At 39.9% G+C, this 21,545-nt stretch overlaps 1 protein-coding gene and 1 pseudogene across 2 annotated transcripts in view; one reads left to right on the top strand and one right to left on the bottom strand.

The window, feature by feature from the left end:
• LOC111326336 (sacsin-like) overlaps nucleotides 1–20,717 on the bottom strand; it is a 50,288-nt gene extending 29,571 nt beyond the window's left edge. Inside the window, 3 exon segments of the mRNA XM_088740415.1 lie at nucleotides 14,822–14,916; nucleotides 15,196–15,304; nucleotides 20,583–20,717. Of these exon segments, the coding sequence (XP_088596541.1) occupies nucleotides 14,822–14,916; nucleotides 15,196–15,199 (99 nt within the window). The 5' untranslated portion in view covers nucleotides 15,200–15,304; nucleotides 20,583–20,717.
• On the top strand, nucleotides 9,455–12,316 carry LOC148719355 (uncharacterized; annotated as a pseudogene). Its single transcript, XR_015994114.1, has 6 exons — nucleotides 9,455–10,023; nucleotides 10,268–10,534; nucleotides 10,795–11,005; nucleotides 11,100–11,206; nucleotides 11,445–11,807; nucleotides 12,039–12,316. The product of XR_015994114.1 is annotated as an uncharacterized LOC148719355 (transcript).
• Nucleotides 20,718–21,545: the final 828 nt, after the last annotated feature.

Below are 21,545 nucleotides of genomic sequence, written 5' to 3'. Positions count from 1 at the left end.
AGACTTGTTCTACAGGCAGGTCCAAAGTGCCATTAATGTAAATGGTCATCTGACACCGTTTTTCGGTCTCTCGCGAGGTGTCCGGCAGGGGTGTCCCCTGTCTCCTCTGTTGTACGTTTTGGTTTCGGAGGTCCTTGCCTGTAGTATTCGCTCCAACCCCCGTATCGTTGGCCTTTCCCTCCCGGGGTGTCCCCCACTATCCCCCATATCTCAGTATGCTGACGACACGTCGTTAATTTTAACATCCGACGATGGGATCAAAGCTGCTCTGGAAGTTTATCATCAGTATGAGCGGGCGTCCGGGTCAAAGATCAATTTCGGAAAGTCCAAGGGCCTTTGGTTGGGCGGCTGGCGGGGCCGTACGGACTCCCCCGTCCCTTTCGATTGGACACCTTCGAAACTCAAGGTCCTTGGAGTGTTTATCGGTCCTGGTAACCTGGAAGAGGATAATTGGCGCCCGCGCATTTCTGCGGTGGACCATGTTCTCAAATCCTGGCGTTCACGTGTTCTGACCTTTCGCGGCAAGGCTCTCGTTATTAATGCTCTCGCCCTCTCCCGGGTCTGGTATGTGGCGTCACTCATCCACATGCCGGCTTGGGTGGAGACGGAGCTTACTCGACTTGTGTTTTCATTCTTTTGGTCTGGCAAGCGGGAGCTCGTCGCCCGCGCTGCAGTAGTGCAGCCAGCTCTTTTTGGTGGTTTTTCAGTGGTCAGTGTTCGCTTCAAGGTGTGGGCTCTTCTGGGTCAATGGGTGAGGAGGTTTGCCTCCTCTCCCTCCAGTTGGGTCTCACTGATGTCGTTTTGGTTTCAGTCTGTCCTTGGTGTCTCTCCTCTCGTTGCGTTTTCCCGCCCTTTTTCTGTTGACTCTAGAGCCTTGCCACCATTCTACCAGTCTCTGATCCTAGCGTGGCGGAAACTTGATGGGTCTTTTGCCACGTCCAGGGATTGCCTTGTTTATGCTTCTTCGTCTCCTTTGGTCTGTTCCCCTGTTGTCAGCATGTCTTCTAAGTCATGCTATTTGTATCTCCTTTCTGAGAACATGGTCCAGCCCCGTTGTGTGTACAAGTATGAACTTCAATTCCCTAATCTTGATTGGCCTGCCACGTGGCGTACCCTGTCTATGTTCGACCTGGATCGTCGTGTCACCGACCTTAACTGGAAGATTGCGCATGGCGTTCTGTACACCGCTCGGCGCCTCTCTCTTTTTGGTTTGTCGGTTTCTCCGTTCTGTTTTTGCGGTCCCCAGGTTGAGTCACTTGAGCATCTGTTTTACTATTGTCCGCTTGCTCAGAGTGTTCTCTCCTGGGTCCAGTCTTTGTTGTTCGTTTTCTCCCCTATGAGTCCTGTCATTCTTTTACGTCATGTTCTTTTCGGGTTTAAGACGAGTGAATTGATTTCTGTCCCTTGGGGTTTCGTCTACCTTCTTAATGTTTCTAAGTACTGTATTTGGTTGTGTAGGAACGATTACCGGTTCCGTAATGTTCGTCCTGGTGCCGTTGCGGTGATTGCGTCCATTAAAGCCCGCTTGAAGTTTTACCTACCTCTAGCCTTCAGGCGGTGCAAATCTAGCAGACGTCGTCGCTTCTTCCACAGACAGTGGTGCGCTCGTGGCGTTATTGCTTCTGTCTCAGGCAACTCTCTGGTCTTCAATCTTTAGTTCTCCCCCTTCTCCCCCGTGTGTTCCTGTGTCCGTCATGTTGCCTTTTGTGCTGGGTCTCCTTCATTGGTGTACTGCACAGGGGTTTTGTTCCGTTTCAGTCCTGTTGTGTCTGTCATGTAGCCACTTGTGCTGGGTCTCCTTCATTGGTGTACTGCACAGTGGTTCTGTTCTATTCATGTTTTGTCCATGTTTTTGTTTGCTTTTGTCCCTACTGTGGTAGGTAAGTGTGTCAGCGGGTATGCGTGAGTGTGGTATTTTGGTGCTTTGACTAACCATTATCACTAATCTGAGCATGGGAGTTTAATCTTTGAAAGTGTGTGATTAACCTGGGAGGTGGGGTTCGATCCCCCAGCGAGTTTGGCGTCCTGGTGGGCCCTCCGTTTATGGCGGTCCCAACCCTCAAGCCCTTGCACTCTGGCGGCGGGTTTGGATTAGACATTTAGGTCGGCAGGCATTGCACCGCCCTCACGGGAGCCTGGCCGTCCGCCTTAAACATAAAAAAAAAACTGCACTGATGAGACCCACATGGCGCGGGATTTTCCTTGTTGGTAAGTGTTCGCTCCTTTCCCTAGTGGTTGGGAGTTTGTTTTGTGGTGTGCTTGTTTGTTTTTTTTGGAGTTCTAGTCGGATAAGTGAGTACCTGCCGGGAGGGAAAACTTGCGACTTTTTCCTCCTTGGCAGTGGTTTTTTTCTTCGGGTCGGTCACCCATCCCTTTTTGGGATTTCTTGGGTGGAGCCGAACTTACCTTGGTCTCACAATGGTTGTTGCTTTTAAGAGGTCAATCGACATTGACTGTCGGGGGCTCCCTGAGGGGTTGTCTTTCCCGGACGTCATGCCCTTGATCCTCGGGTTTTTTGAGACTGAGTCTCAATATGGTGTTGCGGCAGTTCAAGCGTGTCCTGGTCGTGTGGCCAGAGTCACTTTTGTTGCTGGTGGTGAGCCTGCTAAGGCTCATTTTGAGGAGTTAGGTGTAGTGGTACTGGATGGGGTGGAGTGTAGGGTGGCTCAGCCCCCGCCCCCCCCTCCCCAGATGTCAACCGTTGTGGTTTCCTGGTTCCCTTTTGAGGGTCCAAATGAAGCCATCACCTCTGCCCTGTCAGCCTATGGCCCCATTAAGAGTGTGAGGCATCAAGTCTGGCCTGATAGACCGTCTGTATCCACAGGGTCTAGGATAGTTTCAATGGTGGTGAAGAAGGAGATTCCAAGGTTTATCTCCGTACGTGGGGCTAGATGTAAGGTTTGGTATAGGGGTCAGCCCCTACGGTGTGACTTGTGTCACAAAGTTGGCCACCGTTCCTCTGAATGCCCTGTCAAGGGTAAATGTTTCAAGTGTGCTAAAGAAGGTCATCTGGCCCGGAATTGTCCCAATCCAGCAATGGCCTCTGCGGCTATCGAGCCTGTAGCTGATCCCGTGGCTGTTCCTCCAGCGGAGATCACTCCCGCCGAAGAAGAGACCCCGACACTGTTATTGAAGACTCTGAAGATGAAGTTGGTTCATCTCAAGACTCAGATGCAAGCGAAGACCGGTTCGCCTCTTGTGAGGCGACTGGAAATGAGGTTATTATACCAGCAACCGAGGGCTTTGCTAACCCTGCTGACTCTGACATGGCTGGTGAAAGTGGTCCCTGGACCACTGTTTCCCGGAAACGCCCTTCTTCCTCTGCTCCCGTTTCAGTTAAGAGGACTCAACAGGCCCCGTCTAAAAGTGCTGCGGTTTCACCCATGAGCGATATCCGCAATAGTAGCCCTGATGTTTTCCTTGAAGTTCCGGAATTGGCAGCCTGTTCTGCAGACCACCGTGCAATCCTGTGGGAGATTGCGGTTGATTATCGTAAACCGCTTGATCAGCGAAAACGTTTTTGCCGTTGGACTTCAGATCCCCGCTTTATTGGTTTGAGAGATGAAGACTATAAGACTGCTATGGAATTTTGCAACAAAAAGTTCCCAAAGTAATTAATTAAGGTCATATAAAAAAAAAAAAAAAAAAGAAAAGAAAATAATTAGTTAAGTAATGAGCGGGTGTGTTTAATTTCTGGGAGTGAGTGTGTAATTTTTAAGGGAGGTGGGGTTCGATTCCCCAGCGAGTTTGGCGTCTGGTGACCCTCGTTTATGGTGGTCCCCATCCCTAAGGCATTGCACGCCAGCCAATGGGTTGGGATTAGACATGTAGGTCGGCGGGATTGCACCTCCCTTCATCGGGGCCCGGCCGTCCACCTTAAACATAAAAAAACTGCACTGATGAGGCCCAGAAGGCCGAAACAGTGTAAAGTTGGTCGGCCTTTTGGATAAGTTCAAGCGTAATATCTGTTCTTAGTCCGAAAGTCAGACTAGTCCGTTTTTCCGAGTATTTGAGGCCAGTTTCGAGACAGCTTTACGCCAGACGGTTTTCGTGTTTCTTACAGCAAAGAATTGGTGAGTACGGCGGTTTGTGCGTTCTGTTTTGCGTGGTTTTTCTGGCAGACACATGGCGCTCAGCCGTCCCAGGCCGGTTTTCGCACACAGGCGAACAGTACGATTAATCATCGATGACTCTATGGAACTTGATTCTATCAACATCGCAAAATCCCTGCCTGATTTTGCTAAACGTATTACTGGCATAGTGCCCCAATTCGGAGGAAAATGCTTCGATATAACCTTAGATGACGCAGAATGTGCGGCGGAACTTGCGAATACTGGCTTCGATTATGGAGATGAGCGAAAGCAACTACGCTTGTTGGGCGCGAAATCGATTCGGCGCCTCGTTGGCTATCTATCATCTCATATCCAACGCGCGCTCGTGGAATAATTGTTAAATATATGTACAAATGTGGAAGGAAATTATATATATACAGTTGACGGATGCCACCACAGGCGTTACAAAGAAAGTCGCCAAAACAGCGTTAAAATGACCATTGGTGACAAAGCGGCTACGGAAAAAAGGTAAGGAGACTTCATACGTTATATTTCCCCGCTTTTACTATCCCCTTTAATTTTTTCTTAATTTTTTCATAATTTTTCCTTTTTTAACGGCTCACGCTAACGCTTGAAATTCGATCTAATTATGTTAGGTATTCCCGTTAATGACCTTTAGACCCCAAAATCACGTGCACACACAGTACGCTTGGGCTGCCCGTGTTGTAAAGAACTATTATTTAGAACACTCTTTGTTAATAGATGACTGACGTTTTACGACACCGGAAGTGTTTCCACACCGGAAGTCAGTTCTCTCGCTAACCAGTTTTACTCGCTACTAGAAGTTAAAGGACTTGGCGTAAATGTATTTTCGTGATATATCAAAACTTTTATTTATGAACAAAACTTGACCCCAATTAAGGTAATCGTTTACTAGTTCTAAATTGAGGATCTCTGAGATATTTGACGGCTAACATTGACTTGCTTATTAGGGGTGGCGAATGGTAAATGCGAGACATTGCGAGACGGCGAGACTAGCGATTTTCTTTGCGAGCCCGAGACATTTTGACCTTTTAGATTGCGATACCGAGACTTCAAAGGGTTTTGAGTGCGAGCGCGAGACGTTCAGACTCTTAAATTGCGAGCCCCATATTTGGTTGAGAGCTATGAGAATGAGCTTGTACAACTGAAAGTCTCACAAAGGATCCTTATGTTGTAAACCCTTGTACGAAACATCAGATCTGAAAATCTGTCAACAGTCAATAAATTCTATTTTTTTTTTCCTGGCCATGACCTTATTATCCGGTCAGGAGGTTGCACTTGGTCATTTTCCTTTGAAATTTTTGACTGACGCGCTGTCACTTACAACTCAAGTTGTCTGGAAGTCGTCAGAAAGAACGCGCGGCCGTGTTTGAACTCAGTTGAGAGTTCAAACACAGAGCGCTGGACTGTTGTGCGGGAGGTAGAGGGTTCGAGCCCCGGCCGGACTAACTTGACTCAGGGTCTTAAAATAATTGAGAAGAATTTGCTACCTTTCTTTAACATCAAGAAATGGTTAGATATTCTAGTCTTCTCGGATAGGGACAAATAAATGGAGGTCCCGTCTCCTGCAGGGTTGGGGTAGGAGACGTTAATTTCCCGCACACGAGATTACTGTGTGATGGATGTACTCCCCTGGGGTGGGATGGGTGGGATATTGGGCGCACTTAATTTGGAGCCCCGCTCTGTTGTGCGATCCTCACCACACTCTGGTGAAAGTGATTAAATAAATAAATGAAGCGTTCAAAACAATGGAGGAAATCGAAATGGGCATTAGGTCTTCTTCTTCTGGTCGGAAGCGAAAGCACGAATCACGTAAGTACTCTATAAATGTTGGTATTTATGAATGAGCCGACAACTCGCTGTTAGTCTACCAGTAAAACTTCAATCCCGGCCTCGCGAAAACAACCAAGCCACGCTTGGCCAGTCAAGTCCCGTGGTCACATTACTGTAAGCTACTATAGCTAGCTATGAAAGATCTAGGCCACAAGTCGCACTGATGGTAGTCTCCCTCGCAGCCGTTTTTAGTCTCGTCACGCAACGCTTCTCCCCACAAACGGCTGCTCACATTCGAACTACATTCCTTTCCCTTTGTTGTCTTTGCACCAATGAGATCGCTGACATTGTTTCTTATGCGACCAATCAGAGCACAAGAGATTGTAATCACTATCGTTATTCCCGCGTTTTCAAATTCTGCATTTCATCGTAGTTTCTTTCTGGAGGAAACCCTGAAGAAGGATTTGCAAAGTGATCGTTCTTTTATTTGTTCCACCTCAGTTGAGACAAAAGAAAAAATTTATGTTTTTGGAAAAAGTTCTTTTGATTTTCCGGCGAATATTAGTTCCTGTCTGGATGTGAATGTGAGCTGCTATTCAGCGACCAGCGAGTTGTCAGTTTGTAAAGCTTGCTACCGACGATTGATCAAGTTCAAAAAGGCCTCTGTTCATCTTGAAGAGTTCAAAGATGAATTGAAGGGAATCTTCAAGGATCGAGAACTTCCCAGAAAGAAGCGCTTATTGAGCGTTGAGAGCGACGGTGGAGAAATCCAAGCTTCGTGCCGTGAGAACTCCTCGAAATGTTTACAATTCGATCCGATCAATACGACTTGTACCTCTAATGCTACAGCCAATTCTAATATTTCTACCACGATCAGCCAAGAGGGACGTTATACTCCGGCAAGATTTCCTATTGGTTCTAATGGTGTATTGATTTAGATGCCTCAAAATTATCACTGGATAAACAAACACAAGAAAAACATGCTCAGGGGTATCAGAGCTAGATAAACAGTAAACAAAACATTTTTTTTGTTGCCTCATGGGAAATTGAATTCTGTAGTCCATAGCGTTTGAGAATTCACAATGTCTATTCAGTATGCCACTGCAGTGTTAAGTAGTCTATGAATAGTCTGGAACAACACAAATGTACAATATATGAGAGTCTAGTGACAAGTATGTGCCAATGATGACAAACTGTTACAGCCAAAAAATGTCAAAACAGGACCCTGAAAAAGTCTGTTAGCCCAGATTTTAACCCAAGAAGTACCCAGGTGCTGCAACTACTGATATAAATGAAGTTGATATAAATGTCTTCATACGAATCTGATCTATTTAAAAGTCTGAGAGATTTGCAATCTCACTGAATAATGACTAATAGCAGTCTAACATTTTGCTCAATATGCAAGAAGAATACAATTTGATACTGGCAGCAGCACCAATGAAGAGATTCAATTTTCAAAGAATCAATTGGTCAATATAACCCATGGAATCTTTCATAGCATTCTTAATTAAACTTCAGACCATTATCATAAATTACTTTTCTCTATTACATGTACATGTATACAGTATTTTCTTCACAAGTGAAATGTATCTAATCTCAAACAGATGTTCCATCTTTTGTGACTTCACATGACAAAACTTTCAATTGCTATGATAGAGTATGAGTAGCACACAATCTATGTCACTAATCAGACATTGAAATTGACCAGTAATCTGATTTAAAAATATGATGAATTTATTAGATCACTCATTTTCTTACCACAATTTAGGAGGGCCAAAGAAGCTGTACTGTTCTCCCCAACCCCCTCCCCTACAGTGATTTCCACCACTCTGTAAAAGGACTCCAAAATGTTATCCTTATTGGTTTCAGGAGTGCAGGAATGCAACATTTCAACAAGCACATGTTTTGAATCATTTCCAATAAACATTAAAGTAAAACATTAATGGTAGCATAAAGTAAACCACATTATCTTATAGTCTGGCAATAAATAATAGTTCTTTCTGTTTTTTCCTGACTCTTTCAGTTCATCAGTAAGCCAGCCAAAATAGAATTCCAGTTCCATGTCCTCATCCATATACTGCACAACATCAGCAACATTTGATTTATTTTGACTTTCCTTAATTTCTACTGCATTTTTCATGTTCAGAAGGTTGAAGTAAGACTCACAGAAGGCTTCCATTTAATTATCTTGTGATGTTCCCCAACACATCAAAAGGAAAATAGACAGCATTAATCTATAATGAAATTTCTAATAATAATAATAATAATATAATGAAAACTTTATTAATTTTAATAATTTAATAATAATAATACTAATGTCATTCAGTGCTAAGGAACATGTAGAAAGCTGTAGTCTCTAGCTCCTTTAACATTGCCAGGACTTTCACGGTCCTATTGGACTGAGTTCTTCAAATGACGTTAGCTTCAAGCATAGGTTTTTAATAGGTTGATGGGACATTTATCTCCATTTTAGGGTCTAGGGGTCTACCATCTTAGAACTTTTAGGTTTTATTTGTGTCGGGACAGGTCCTGTCAGACTAAGTTCCCTAAATGACGTTAGTTTCAAGCATAGTTTTAATAGGTTGATGGGACATTTACTTCCTTTTAGGGTCTAGAGGTATAAAATTTTAAAAAGTTTAGCTTTTATCTATGTAGTAGTGACAATCAAATAGGCTACACCATGGCACCCAATATCAATTTTATTGGTAATCTGAAGCACTCAGAAGTGTATACTGCGATGATAATGTCTTGTATTTAGACACAATATTTTTACAGGTGATCATGTGTAATATAACACAGACAGAATAAAATAACGATAACCAAAATAAGACCACAGTGTAATACTAATACTGACTAAACTATTTACATTTTCTATTTACAATATTTACATTCTTATTGTCCTTTCCTTTATACTGCTTAATTTAAAACATACATGTAAAATAACATTTTGCTGCAGACTCGTTTTTAATGAAACACTTACCACTGCCTTACAACATGCGCTTCATCGACGGCAATGGCACAGAGTTTTTTGGCATGGAATACACAGAGTTCGTCAGCATAAATCTCCAGCGTTCGTTCCTTAACCACGCTTCAGGGGATCCGTAAACTAAGGAATATTCGCCGCTTTCGACACGAGTGCGTTTACCACCTCAAGTGAACTTATGTTACCAGCTTTTAGCCCTAGCTCCCTCAAATGGGACACTTGGTCGTTCATAAGGCTTTCCCCAATACGGAGCTTAAGCAACCACGACGACGAACGGAGGACGACGACCGGAAGTAGCAAAAACGTCACTGCGCAAGCGCGAACCAAGAATTCCGTCGTCGTCTTGTCGTCGACGACTTGAGAAGGACCTGCCTCACGTCGTCGTGAACTTCCGAACTTCAAAGCAGTTTTTCTCACTAAAGGTGCGGGTTTATGGTTAGTTTTTAGACAGTCTATGGCCGATTGGAGTTTGTATTCGCTTCTTCGTTTGATTTAAACCACCCTGATCAGTTTTTAGACAAATAAAACTCGAAAACCCACCAACTCATATTCCTTCCTCCGCACAACAGATGTCAAGTCAAAGGGTGAAAGCGACCACGTAAGGTTTAAATTTATTTGAGTACATTTTATGAAAGAGTGCTGTTTATCATTTTTTTGAATGAAAAGTGTTAAATGGCAGTGTAATACACCTCTGCGTTCGGTCAAAAGCTGTGTATGGAACTGCCGGATTACTGCTACTTAAAAATTTTGCGTGTTGCTGTTCTTCAATCGAGACGCTTTAAACAACAAAGAATTCTTCAGATCGGTGTGTTAACATGAGCTTGAATACCTGTCAGGTTTTCCGAATCTATTTTCAAAATATTTGATATAGATTTACAGCCATAAAAAGTATTCCGACAAAATCACACGCGATCATAACTGCCTTTAGTGCAATGATGGGATGATAACCATAATAAAATTGTTACACCCAAATGATAGTGGTTCTTTTATTGAAGTTGTTTGAAGGCAATCTTCGTACGTTATACGGCTGTATTGATGTGTTTATTAATCGTTTGGTTATTGTCTTTTTGTGTCAGCTCAACAGAATAAATAAACGATTACTTGAGATGAGGCCTCCAGATACTCTTGCTAGACTACCAAGAGACATGGAAAAACATTTTAAAAATTTGAAAGGTACTGTGAGACTTTAATTTACCATTTCTATGTTTGTATGCAATGTTTTAAAACCAAATAACAGTACATAACATGTGGGACTCTTGTAATTGACAGACATTTAAACCATGTCTTTTTAGCATTACCAAATGGGAGATCTGTTTCATATAAGTATTTATTAGTAAATTGCAGTTGCAATGGAGTGCATTTTTTGTTTTGATAGTTCAAACAGTAATAATGGTATTTACCCTTGATTTCTTTCCAGCATCAGAACTTCAGGCTTGGCTCTTGTATTATTCTTTACCCTGCCTAGTTGGCATACTTCCTGATATCTATCTTCAACACTTTGCTCAATTCTCTGAGGGTATTTATATTCTACTTGGTGATTCTATCACACCAAATCAGCTTAGCAGAGCACGAAATCTACTTCTGAGGTTTTATAAAGACTTTGCAGAGCTGTATGGTAATTTGTTTTACTTCACACTAACATTTACAGTTAAAGGACATAATGCAAAGCAGCTTGAATACAGCAGTGATCATTAACCATAAATGTATTGTGATATTTTGCAAAAAAAGACTCCATTGGGCATAAAAACCCTAGAATTTGATTGCCAAGTTTAGTTCAACCTGTATGGCTCTCTATTTCTTCACTGAACACGTATTTGAACAAAACATTTGACTGACTCCTGCATAAACAAATTAACATTCCATGATTCTAGAAACATCTGTCAGAGTGATGACAATAGGTTAAATTTGTATGAACTATGGATATAAATTTAAGTTGCGACATGTAACAGTACCCATTTATACAATTCATGATTGTTGAAAAAAAATATGTTACTGGTGAAGGTACTTGTGGCTTAAATGTGTATAATGCTGGCCAGCATCTTGCTGACTATGCAGAGGGATGGGGACCACTATGGGCCTGGTCCACCTTTGGGTTTGAGGATATGAATGGGCCCTGATGGATTTTGCACATGGAACAGGAAATGTTTGTCGTCAGGTATTTAATCTGTTATTTTGTACAGTAGGGAGTGCTCAACATATACATCTTTGTATGATTGTAGTTATTTACTTTCTTGCTTTTTTTTTAACAGCTGATCTGGATGTTGCATGCACAAAGTCGACTTAGATGTGATGTCAACTTGATGGAAAACTGCTCAATAAAGCAATTTATTGAGTGCATGCTTAGCACAAAGAGACAGTAAGTGTGATTAAATTTTAAATTACCAGCTCCATGAAAAGTATTTTAAAGCAAAAATATACACAAAATATTCTTCTTATTTTAAAATGCAAATAATTGTTCATTCATTTTTATCATTTTATGCAGTTAAGTGCCTTCCCAAAGTATACAGAATCAAAATTGTCATCTGCTATTTAACTTAATTACTTTTTTCTGTATGTTTCAATGACTTGTGTACTCACACAAAATCTTATTTTAGACTTCGAAGCCTGAAGAAGGCAAATGATTGTCAAGTAGCTGGTGGGACAAAGAAGGTACAAAACCTACAACAGCCAATTGGTGAAGCCATCACCAGAATACTAGGAAGTGATGCTGTTTGGATGGTAAACAGGATTGTTGTAAATGGCCATGTATATTTCTCAAAGCAATACACAAGGATGGTTAAACGCAACGCCTGTGTCGTACAGTTCACTGACAACACTCTTGGTGGGATAGAGTTCTTTGTATGGGAGAAGAAGTCTGGGAAGGTGCTTGCCATTTTCAAGGAAATCGAAGTTGATTCAAATAAACTATTCTTCTTTAATGATGTGGGATTGCATGCAGTACAAGTTAAAAGTGATAGGTGAGTTTCTACAGTAGCATCTAAAAGATGCCAAATCCTGGAATTTAATAATTTCAGTATCTATTCATTCTTTGGATTGTTATGGGCAGTGATAAGATGTTGAGAGAATGTACCATAATCAAATCAACCTTTGAATAGGTTTGGATCAGAATCTTGCATATATAGAGTTTGGCAATAGAAGCTCTGAACATCTGTTTACCACATTAATATTTCTTATTCTTAATGTTTTAGGTCTGACCTGAAAGCAAAGAATGTCACTGAGATTTTGGAGAAGATTATGCTTCTAAATGGCAACTCCAGAAACCATGTTATAATAAGATTTGCAAACTTTAATGGTGTCTGTGGTTAGATATAAGAAAATCTAACTTTTCAAGTCTCAATATGCCAGATTTGAAATTTCCCATTGCTTCAGATAAGACTGCCTTGCCATGATATTTAAGTAAAGATGTGTTCCTAAGCTTTCTGTATGAAATATTCTAATCTGGCAAATAAATTGATACTTTAGTTGATACTGTATCTATATTGAACTTGAGTTTAAATGGCAAGTATTTATAATTCACCATATAATTAGAATAAATCAGGAGCAGACAGTGGAAAACTGTGTTGGCTGAATCTTGCACATTGTGATAAACCATTTTGCAGGGATGCCTCAGGTTGATATAACCTTGTATTTCAGTGTGGCCAGAGTCATTGTCCTTGCAGCAGAGCACTTTTTATTTTCTGACTGGAGCACCAAACACATGGATCAAAAATCCCACTTAAATTGCATTTGATTTAGTTTTCTCCTTGTATTCTTTACTCCTGTAATTTTTTATTTCTATTCATTGTGAAATGCAATTAAAGGATAAAAAAAAATGTTTATTGGAAATTTTATAAGCTTAGAGAATATCTGCAGAAAAATTTAATGAGTTATAAATTATAACACACAAAAAAAAATTGTTTGATATATTGCAAGTAGTGACTTTTTTAAACATCTCAAATGGCATTTTTTTCTCTCAAAAAACAAACTTATGAGTAAAATTCTTAAGAATCGAGGGTTTATTTTAAAAGATCATTTTTCCTAGTAAATTCCTAATAATTTCCCAAGGATCAAGAATCTATTTTTTTTATGTAAATTCTACCTGTAATGATTCCTAGGAATTTCCTAGGAAATTCTTAGGAACCTAGTAATGTTTGTTCACATCTCTAGAGAGCTTAAATTTTTTTTAGGAAAATTCCACTTACTCCTAGGAAATTCCTAGGAATCCTAGAAAGTTAGCCAACCATTTCGCAAGGGCTGCTATCTGTGCCGATCGCTAGCTAGCATTGATTAAATTGACAGACTTACGTCGTTTGCTCGCCAAAGGAAGGAGCATCAAAGGTAGAACATAACAGGCTAAAGCATGTTGAAAATCAGACAAACCTTGTGCAAAATAGGTTTGTTTATATCAGCAACACTTAGAACTGAATTTAAACCTCAAACAACTAGCGTAAAATTTGATATTTTAAACTTTTGCGATGTGTAAATTATTGTAAATAAAGCTAAAGCTTAATAATTCCTTGGATTGTTGATGTTCAAGAATTGAATAACCTACTCTCGAACTTTCGATATATATGTGGCAATTTGATCCATGAGTGAGAAGAAGAAGGTTTTGGACGTCTATGAACGATGTCACTTCTTAAACTGACGAAGCGAGAATAAACAAGATTTCAGACGTCGTCGTCCTTGAGCAACTTCACTGCTTAAGTTTCATTTTCCCGCTAAAAACGACGTCCTCGTTCCAGACCCTTCGAGATTACTTGACGTCGTCGTCGTCCCTTTCGTCGTGGTTGCTTAAGCTCCCTAATGGTGAGAAAACGACGACGATATGACCAGGCTCTTGTGAGGTAAGATCAAACACGAGTGGTAGTGCTTCATACAGGAGAGATTTCCCGAAACCAGTAGGAAGATTGACAAATACATCCTTTCTTTCCTCAACTATTTTCCTAATTCCAGTTTTTTGCTGCGCATTTAAACTAGGAATTCGAAATGTATTACTAACAACATTAAACGCTTCTTCAAAGGACGCCATTTTCAAAGCTTTGAACTCGAAGATGAAACAAACAATATGATTGGTTAGACTATTTTGGCGCGTACAGTTCTCAACATATGTAACCCAAATAGTGATTGGTTGAAGTAGCGGAAAGGAATGTTGTTCGAATGTGAGCAGCCGTTTGTGTGGAGAAGCGTTGCGTGACGAGACTAAAAACGGCTGCGAGGGAGACTACACTGATGGTGGTTTTAACTGGGATTGTTTGCCCAAGATGGCAAAAGTTGGCAAAATAGGTCGAAATATTAAAACTACCATACACTCGATCGCTTTCCGGCGATCGCGTAGAAAGCGGAGAAATCAAAACCACCAGCTACTTATACAGGAAATGAAAGTTAATATTCAAGAGATTAATTTTTCTGGGAAACGAAGTAAATTCAAACTAAGTATTTGATTAAGGATCTATTAAGCATAGTGTTTTCTTATTTGTTTGCTTATTTTAATTTAATTTCAGAAGATAGAGGGAAATTACAGCCGAAGAGAAGATAAAGAAATCAAAGAAAATAGAAGTCTAAAGCAAAGAAAAAATTCACAAAAAGAATTTAGGAGAAGTTAGGATTGACTTTTTCTCCGAAATTGAAAGTTGCTTTTGTGAAATTCAATATCAAGTGACGAGAAGGCGTCATTTTAAAAAAACCAAAAAACGAATCGGGACTTCGAGACCCTTAGCCTTGCAAAAAATCGAGACTCCGAGACACCTTCGTATAAAAAACAAAACTGCGAGACACACATAACCGCTGAAAAAACGAGACTGCGGGACTTGCGAAATTGGACTAAAATTTTGCGAGACTCAGAGTTTTTGAAGGATCATTCGCCACCCCTCTTACTGGACGGTTGACGGTAAAATTATTGCGCTTTTGACGGTTTGCGGTTAATATTTTGGCCATTATAAGAGATTCTAAAAAGTTAAAATACTTAATATGTGTCTGTGTGTGCTTTCCTCACCTTCAATATCTGTCCATCATCTGGGTACTGATCAAGGATGGTCCTCAGCTGCTTGATCAGCGATGGCTGAATCAAGCTGAAGTCACTGTCATCGTCTGCCAAACAGCAAACAACGAGAATACTTGAATGGAACACCTACAGCTTCCTGATTGTCCCAGTCTTATCAAAACAATGCCGCCAAGACTTATATTTAGGGGCCTGATTGCATGAGCCGGGCTGGCCCGGTTAGCCTAGCTGATTTCTTTTGTTTTCACGCTCTGGAGAACACCAAAACAAAAGAAATCAGCCCGGCTAACAGGGCCAGCCCGGCTCATGTAATCTGGCCCTTATAGACTGCGTTTTGGTCTTTATCTTTTTGTTTAACATATACATACCCATCTTTGCGACTTCAGGCTTTAACACTGTTAGTCCATCTATCTGAAGAGAAAGTTTGAGGCAATAACCATACTAACTTGCTACAGTTTCATCCAGTCATAGAAAGATCTAAAAAAAAAAAAAAGAAAAAAGAAAAAAAGCCTTGTTCAGTTTGAAATTATAATTCAAATTGCAATATCTTGTGCAACGCTCGAACGTTCAGTATAAAACAGGTGAAAATTTTCACGAGCTATAACGCCGTGTGAGTAAAGTGCATACAGAGCTTTGACGACAGCCATTCTAGAAACTTCCTCGCAGACGCAATCCAGAATACATTGAGAACAAACGTACGTACTTCCAAAAAATTTTACCGTAGTGTGACCAGTTAATAGAAATTTCTAACGCATGCTAAGAAAGGTTTAGAACTTAGCAGATTGTCACGATAGCATTCTAACCGCTTGAGAAGAGATAAAAAAGTGACGAAAAGGATACTACACGGGCCAAAAACATCTTCTGCATCTGTTGAAAAAGAAAACTCTGGAAACGCTAGGTAATTTGCGTCGCAAGATCAGTTTTACCTATCATTGAGTCAATATTGTGATAAGTTTTTCACTAATCTAAAAAGCCTTTTATGAAGCCCTTATTTTTTAAGTACTTCGTGTCTAACCAAAACAAAATAGAAATCCACAACTTGTAGCTTTCGGGGATTGAGCAGCAATTTCCAACGGGTAAAATAGTGAAAGGGGAGCTAAAGAATCTACAAAAAATAATTAGGACTTCAATTAGTTTTCTCGCTCATGCTGCCAACTGTAACTAAAAGTCATACTGAGTTCCTTTCATTTATAAAAATGCAAGAATATTTTTGGATTTGTTTAAATCCATTCGGATGACATGAAAATTCCTCTAACTCAGCTTATCAATGACTAATAAAAATACATCCAGCTCTCCAGGAATTATTAACACTTTCTTTGCTTTCTATAGAAGCAATTTTTCAGCTGGTAAGACCTTCCCAAGAAACCAAATATATTTAACACAATGACATTAAACACAAGGACATGAAAGAGGAAAAAAATCCATGCTTTTAAACAGCATCTGAAGCAAAATCAACAAATAATCCGCGGGGTTTTGATAGATTACCCAGGTAAATTGAAGATACAATAATTTTAATTAAATATGCCATGAACTTAGAGCATTTTCTTTACCTTTCCAAAAAAGCATAAAATGTTTATTTCTCAATCTCAAGCTCACTATAACATCACCCATTGGCACTTCTACCATACGTAGTAAAATCATTCGTCATTACTTTGATGCATTAAATTTTCCGTGCGGGTGAACAGTGAACACACTAACAGGTTATTTATCTTGGTACAGTTTCGGTAATTTTTATGTGGGTGAAACAGAGAAATCGTGTGCATATCATCCAGATCCCGAGTGCTGTACCTCCATTCATGGGAAGTTGAGCAACTCGAAACCTTCTGACGATACGCTGTTACATTCCTATGTCATTTGCAATATCTTTAAGTCGGCTGCTTTGTCAATAACAATGCGTGCATTATCACGATGGCGTGACGATTTATACTTGCGATTCATACTCTCGTATACTCTCCGTGATCACTAACTTTCCTGTTTTTTTGTTTTTGTTGTCGTTACTTGTTTGTTTTCACTTCAGAATGCACACAAATTTGCTGAAACATCGAAAAGTATCCGTTTCTCGTACAAAAACAAGGTGTCACACACTGCAGATGCAAAGCGCTGGATCGGTGTGTTTATCGTGGTACACTTACTCTTTCAAACGATGCTGTTTCAGCTTTCAAACTGATCAATACTAGCTGCAATATCGTTTTATCTTTCTTACATCTTCCGAGAAAACCGTCGAAAGGCATTCAGTTACATCATAGCATTTCGATACTGATAATTTCTTAACACAAAAATTCGACATAACTACCATAACGTGGTTTTCCTCTATCGCTGTTGTCGCAAAGGTTTCGAGATAGTAGCGGTCCACAACTCGCCCCGAGAAGTTGTTGTCAGTCTCAGCGAGCAGTGTCGACTGTCGACGAATTGCATCGACAACGAGTGAGTGTTATCAAATAATCTGGCTATGATTGTGGCATGAACTTTTGTAAGGGATCGTGACGATCACGTGAAAATTCAGATGCAGCTGTTATGTCAAGTTTCGCGTCTATCATAAGTTGCTGAGCTGTATTACCTCAACAGTCATCCTTGGTTTAACTTCCTTGTTGACTTGATGTTCACTGTCGTGAAGAACAGATACCACAAACTTTCTGTTCACTCAGAAATTCTCTCCTAAACGGTAGACGGATAAAACAATTCTGTTCTGATTCACCGACGACATGAATAATCGCTGCAAATTTGCATCATACCGAGAGACTAGCAGTCGGCTTTTCGCGACTTCATGAATACTTCTCCAATTCCAGATTTTACTTACGTAAAACATGCTTCAAACCTTACTTACTTCGCTCTTCTTTCAAACGCTTCCAAAAGAGTTCTTCATCTCTTGGACAATGGCCAATCCATCAACAATTACCGCTCACGAAGGTTACTTGCATAAGCATGACCCTGTCTTTAAATACGATGATTAAAAAACAATAAAAAAAAACGCGATTCTAGGAATTAATTTCAGCTGCAACCTCCGGTCATGTCTTTCCTCGAAGGAGGGGGGGCAGGTGCACTTTGGTTTACTTGGTGGGATCCACCATCTGTCTCTCTAAATCCTGATCCTGATCCTGTTTCAGAGCAAAAAGCGATTTCCACTTTCTGTTCTTGAACGCGGCCTGTGATTTCATACTCCATTTCAAGCCTAAGGTTGGAATGTTGCATTCGATCTAGGAAGCGGTTACGATTTGTTCAAATGTGAAGTGAAGTGAAGTGAAGTGAAGTAAAGTAAAACTTTATATAGGGAGGAAACCACATCACCCTTGGGTGGTTTTCATGAGGGACCTCCATATAAAAATAAGTTAATTACAACAATAATTGTAAAATGTTCGAAGTACAATAACTAAATACATTAAAAGAATAGAAGATAGATGAAATAAATTAATGAATACTGAATATGATATTAATTGACAAAAGAAGAGAAGGTTATATATTATTAAAATATTGTTTCTTAAAAATCCTATAATTTACTGTCTTAAGTGGTCCATTTTAAAGAGTCCCATTCATTGAAAAACATATAAGCCGAATTAGATTTCCCCCAGTTAGTTTTTACTGTAGGGAGAGAAAACATAGATTTATTTCTTGTGTTATGGGCGTGAATTTCCTCATGCTTAATACCATAATCAAAATCATTGTTTTTTGTAATATAATGAAAAATAAAAGATAACCTATGAAATTTTCTCCTATATTCTAAATCTTTCCAGCCCAGTGACCTCAGTGCATCATGAATAGAAGAAAAAAGGGGTTTATCAGTTATTAATTTCGCAGCCTTATTTTGAAAAATTTGGAGTCTGTTCATAAGGGTGCAACTAAACCTATCACCCCACACTACGTGAGTATAATCAAAAATTGGTAGAACAATTGTATTGAAAATAATCTCCCTAAATTTACTAAGTAGTAAGTGCTTAATACGTTTTATCATTCCTAAGCGTTTTGAGACTTTGCTGCATATTAAATCAACGTCGTCAGACCAGGTAAGATTTTCATTAATCGCAACCCCTAAATATTTGTAATTTCCAGTTCGTTCAATGTTCTCATCAATAATGTTCAGGTTTACTTGTCCCAATAGCTTCAGTCTCTTTTGACCACCAATCAGCATTAGCTTTGACTTTTTGATATTAAGGGTAAGTCTATGCTTATTTAACCACTCCTTTACGTGATTTAAGTCTTCGTTTAATTTGGCTTCAAAATCAATAGCAGTTTGAGATGAGCAATAAATAGCAGTGTCGTCAGCAAACAAAGAAGCTTGGCAGTTTTCAGAACATCAGCAAGATCATTTACGTAAACAAGAAACAATAGCGGTCCAAGAACACTGCCTTGTAGAACGCCAATGTTCATGGTTCTATTTGATGAAATGGAATTGCTAACTAAGGTTTGACAGCCACGATTTTCAAGATAGGATTTAAAACAAGGAATAGATAACACATCCATGCCAAGGGATTACAGCTTTAAGAGGAGTATGCGATGATTTACAGTGAAGCGCTCAAAAGCTATGCATCAATGCTGAAGCCAAGAATTAAGCTCACGCGAGAATTCTTCTAAATGCAAATGAGATAATTTTTTATTGTTTACTCATTATTCATCGGGTGTAAAGGAGACAAATTCGTCAATGCGTTCTCTTGGTTTCCCTGAAAATCATTACCGATTTTTTCGTTTTCAACGACTGTAGTGTATTGCGTTACATGGCGTTACATAACGTTACTACTGTATGGGCATTTCCTCTTACTCAAAAAGTAAAATAACTAATTACGAATATTGTATAGTAAATATACCATCTTGATTATCAACTAAAGGAAATGAAAGTTAAATTAGAGTAATGAGAGGAGTCACTTGACCTTTGAATACTCCATAACAACCATAATATTCAAACTGTACACCCGTTTTCTGAAACACACTGGGGTATGCTCCTACCTATAGAGCTTGTAAAGGGAAAGGACCCTCCTCCTACCCCCAGCCGGGCATCGTAATGATATGCAATTTATACAGCCTCAGTTGACAGCTGACTGACAAAGAGAGCTGGAGAGATAGGCAGATTTCGTTTAGTAGTCGACAGGTATGTAACTCGATGATAAGTTTAATAAAATAAATACCTCCAGATCTGTGATAAAAGGAATCAAAGCTCCCACAAGCTAGGAAATACAACATTGTCTACCAGCATTACCTTCAAAGATACGATTATCTACCAAGTTCAGTTTGTATACATGGTATTGATATCCTAAAAATAATAAAAGTCTTCATTTCACGAAATAAGTCATTTTCTATTCACAAGCCGATTCCTTAGTGGAAACAAAGAGCTCAGTGATATTTGCTTCGCATTGAACTCAACACGCGGCCTTGTGGCTCATTTGCTATGAGAGCCGAACGCAGTTGTAAACGCAATTAACGAATTCTAAAAATAATAAATTAAATAATCATCTTCTAACTCATTTTACCAAGTAATAGTCAAATAGGATTAATTTGGAAACGAATCGTCTTCATCATGTTCCATTTTGTTTTGGAAACATGCGGATAACTAGAAATGATCAGCAATAGGAACAAAATGGTTATTTAACCGTTTGCATCTTCAAGTCAATTTCCTCTGGCTCGAGTTTGGGTCCATGGTATAATGCTGGTCTAATTTGACATCGCGTCGCTTTAAATCATCACAACATACAAATGCATCGACGAACCTGATTTCGCCGCTTATAAATATTTCCCTCTCAGGATTCTTAACCATGTTATTGTTTCTTACCTTTGTATAAAACTGACGAAGTAGTCCTAGGCGACCTTTCAACGATTTCCGAGACTTTTCGTCTCGACTAAGAATGAGGATCTCCTTCGAATAAGATAATTTCTCAGAAACTGTTGGGTGGTTTCCGACAGTAGCTTTCTGGAAAAACAAGTTCGTATTTATTTCACGTGATCATCACCGTTCCAAGATGGCGGATACCCGGATACCGGAAGTGACATTTCTTTGACTTGTCACGGACCTGAAGAAAATCATTGGCTTTACATTAGTGATACGTTCCCCATAAACTGCGGTTAAATGCGGATAGAAGAAACATTCCTGGATAAAGATAGTATCTCCTACATAAGAAACTTCCCAAAATCAAGCTATGTAACAGCGCCACCTTTAGTTTTCCGCTTCGCTTTCTAGCGCCTGAGAAAGTGTAACTCCACAAGTCCAGATTAACATAAAAAAAAAGCAATGTTGAAGGGTTCAACTGACAAATTGAAGGTACGTAAACTAGATTAGCAGTGTTGCGGGACAAACGTGATAACTAAAAACCAAGGAGAATGCGGCCTGGTGTCATAAAGAGGAGAGCTTTTATCGTCGGCGTTCAGTTAGTCCGTTTACGATGCTGTTGCAGAAGCTGAGACTACGTGAAAGGTGATAGCGAACCGTCCAATTTGCTGACTATTTACAAGGACATCGTCTACGATTATCACTTAAGCCGGGCGAGTAGAACCGAAACACTTTAACTAACTGTGAACAGGCAACCAAGGTTAGGAAGTATTCAAGTGTCTCTCGCAAATATTTTCTTTTCTCTCTTTTTTTTCACAAGGAGCATAACGTGACAAAATTAATTGAAGGCTTAATCATGTACATATTGATATCATCTGGGTTGGAGTATGAAGTCCAAATTCCAAATGGCATACACTAGCTGGGGGCGGTATTCTGTCTAAATTGTCCCAGCCCCTGCAAGAAAATCTT

This window comes from Stylophora pistillata, chromosome 12, assembly GCF_964205215.1.
Source record: "Stylophora pistillata chromosome 12, jaStyPist1.2, whole genome shotgun sequence".
Lineage (NCBI taxonomy): Eukaryota > Metazoa > Cnidaria > Anthozoa > Scleractinia > Pocilloporidae > Stylophora > Stylophora pistillata.
Note: the sequence above shows the minus strand (reverse complement) of the source record. Positions and strands in the feature narration are given on the sequence as shown.